Source organism: Monopterus albus, unplaced genomic scaffold (genome assembly GCF_001952655.1).
Source record: "Monopterus albus unplaced genomic scaffold, M_albus_1.0 scaffold2292.1, whole genome shotgun sequence".
Lineage (NCBI taxonomy): Eukaryota > Metazoa > Chordata > Actinopteri > Synbranchiformes > Synbranchidae > Monopterus > Monopterus albus.
In genome coordinates this window covers 1-2,131 of record NW_018130166.1, presented here as the reverse complement: position 1 = coordinate 2,131, position 2,131 = coordinate 1, and the positions used below count along the sequence as shown (strand labels likewise).

The 2,131-nt window shown below is 43.0% G+C and overlaps 1 protein-coding gene across 1 annotated transcript; it reads left to right on the top strand.

The window, feature by feature from the left end:
- Window positions 1–80: 80 nt before the first annotated feature.
- LOC109953961 (tripeptidyl-peptidase 1-like) lies at window positions 81–1,987 on the top strand. The gene is made up of 5 exons (XM_020589398.1): window positions 81–255; window positions 491–641; window positions 1,011–1,132; window positions 1,236–1,405; window positions 1,534–1,987. Exons 1-5 carry the CDS (start codon window positions 96–98, stop codon window positions 1,738–1,740), a joined length of 810 nt encoding a protein of 269 aa, XP_020445054.1. The 5' UTR covers window positions 81–95; the 3' UTR covers window positions 1,741–1,987.
- The last annotated feature ends 144 nt before the right edge of the window (window positions 1,988–2,131 follow it).

The following is a 2,131-nucleotide window of genomic DNA, read 5'->3' as shown; positions in this document are numbered from 1 at the left end:
ACTTGAAATTCAGCAGGTAGGTAGGTCTGTTGCTGTTGGTTCGTTTTCTGTGGAAACACTAGATAAAGTGAGACCTCGTTTGGTAAAGGACTAAAATGTTTTTCTCTTCCTCCAGGATACCAGAGGACTGGGCTAATGTTGGCCGGCTCGAGCCCACAGAGGAACTGGAGCTGACGTTTGCCTTGAAGCAGCAGAACATTAACCTGCTGGAGAAAACACTCGGACTAGTGTCAGACCCTGACTCGGCGCGCTATGGTAGGGTGCTGCCTGATTACTGCCAGCATCCTAAAAATCTACACCTGCTAAGCTAAGATGCTCAGTAGGGTTTGTGTATTTACTTATTTCTATTTCGGTTCTTCATAATGTGTTGTAAATCACACTAATTTGAAAGGAACTGTACTGACTTGACAGTTTACCTGATAAGACAAAAGGCTTCTCTCAACTTTCACCTCTTTATCTATGACAGACAGGCTTGTTTTGTCCTCCACAGGTGATTACCTTAGCCTGGACGAAGTGTCCTCCCTTGTGCGTCCATCTAAACTGACCCAGAAGGTGGTGCATCGCTGGTTGCAGAGTCATGGGATTAAAAACTGCCTGTCTGTTCATACTCAGGATTTTTTACAGTGCACCATGACTGCAAAGTAAGCTGTTTTGTTTGTTTACTGAACAGTAAGTTTTACTGGCACCTGACACAGAAAACGGGTGTTTTCTGCTGCTGTTCTCTTTGTACATGAATGTTGCAGGGGCCATGAGGCAGTTCCTCTTTCTGTGGTTATTGGTTGAAATCTAACTTCACGCTGTAGAGTTGTGAAATTCATAAATCTAGACTAATGTTATTGGACTAAAAAAAAACAACAAAAAACAAAGAAAAGCCTCACCCCAAACAGCTACTGTTGTTAATGTTCATGATGTGGGAATGGCTTAGTAGATGCGTTGATGAAGGCAACGGCTTTTGGCTTCATCCTAGACATTTGGGCTGTTATTGTTTTTGTGTGGATTGTGAATTTCAGGGTTGCAGAGACCCTACTTCCAGGAAGCAGGTTCCACCGTTATGTCAGAGAAGGCCGGTCTCTAGTGAGGTCATCAGCTCCATACTCAGTGCCTGATGATGTTCACCAGCACCTAGACTTTGGTGAGCATAATTACTTAAGCTGTAAAATGTTTGACCTTTATTTGTTGTATATTTAGGTTAGGATTTGAACTAACATTGCTGGATGGATTACTATATTTTTCAGTTGGAGGGCTTCATCGCCTTCCACCAGAAGGGAAAGACCTCGGTAAGAAGCAAAAGCAATCGAAGGCAGGGTTTCACCTCGGAGTGTATCCATATATCTTGAGGGCCCGCTATAACCTCACATCAACTGATGTGGGAAGAGCTCAGAACAACAGCCAGGCTGTAGCTCAGGTATCGTCCGCTCACGTAATGAAATGCTGAGTGTCGCTTTTAGACTTGTAAATACATCAACTCGGAGGCTATAATTTCACCATAACTTGGTGTACTTTTTCACTCCACCTAGCTGTCTTTTCTTTCAGTTCTTGGAGCAGTATTACCACCCTGCTGACTTGGCTGAGTTCATGGGCATATTTGGCAGGACCTTCCCCCATCAGTTTGAGGTGGATCGAGTGGTAGGCCACCAGGAAAGAGGAAAGGCCGGCCTTGAGGCCAGTCTGGATATAGAGTACATCATGAGCACGGGGGCAAACATCTCTACATGGGTCTTCACCAATCCAGGTGTGTAGAGAAGAAGGAAGTTTTAGCTGTGTGTGCATGGATGTGTGATATGTTGTCCCATCTTTCTGTTTTTACCCATGCTAATTGTAGTGTTGGACATTCAGCTGCTTGATCCACCACTTTGGTCCAGGTTGAAATCATTTTTGAATTGATTCTGGTAAACTTTTGAGACCTCATGGTCCGCAGGGGATAAATTCTACCAACTTTGCTCTTCTGAGTTTTCCTGTAGTGCCACCATGATGATGATGATTTTTGTTTTGAGTGTCATGTCACTTCTAATTTAAATACTTGAAAACAAACAGCAGTCCTATCAGCTGTAGTTGTTCAGTGTTTTTACATAGTGTTTGAATGTAATGAAGTTACATTTGTAAGAATGTAAGAACTTATATTTGCAAATGT

Bases quoted from the DNA above. Each gene is read 5' to 3' on its own strand.
- LOC109953961 (XM_020589398.1), top strand. From the start codon at position 96: ATGTTTTTCTCTTCCTCCAGGATACCAGAGGACTGGGCTAATGTTGGC. The intron at 1,133-1,235 runs GTGAGCATAATT...TATATTTTTCAG, and splicing joins TCACCAGCACCTAGACTTTG to TTGGAGGGCTTCATCGCCTT. The intron at 1,406-1,533 runs GTATCGTCCGCT...CTTTTCTTTCAG, and splicing joins ACAGCCAGGCTGTAGCTCAG to TTCTTGGAGCAGTATTACCA.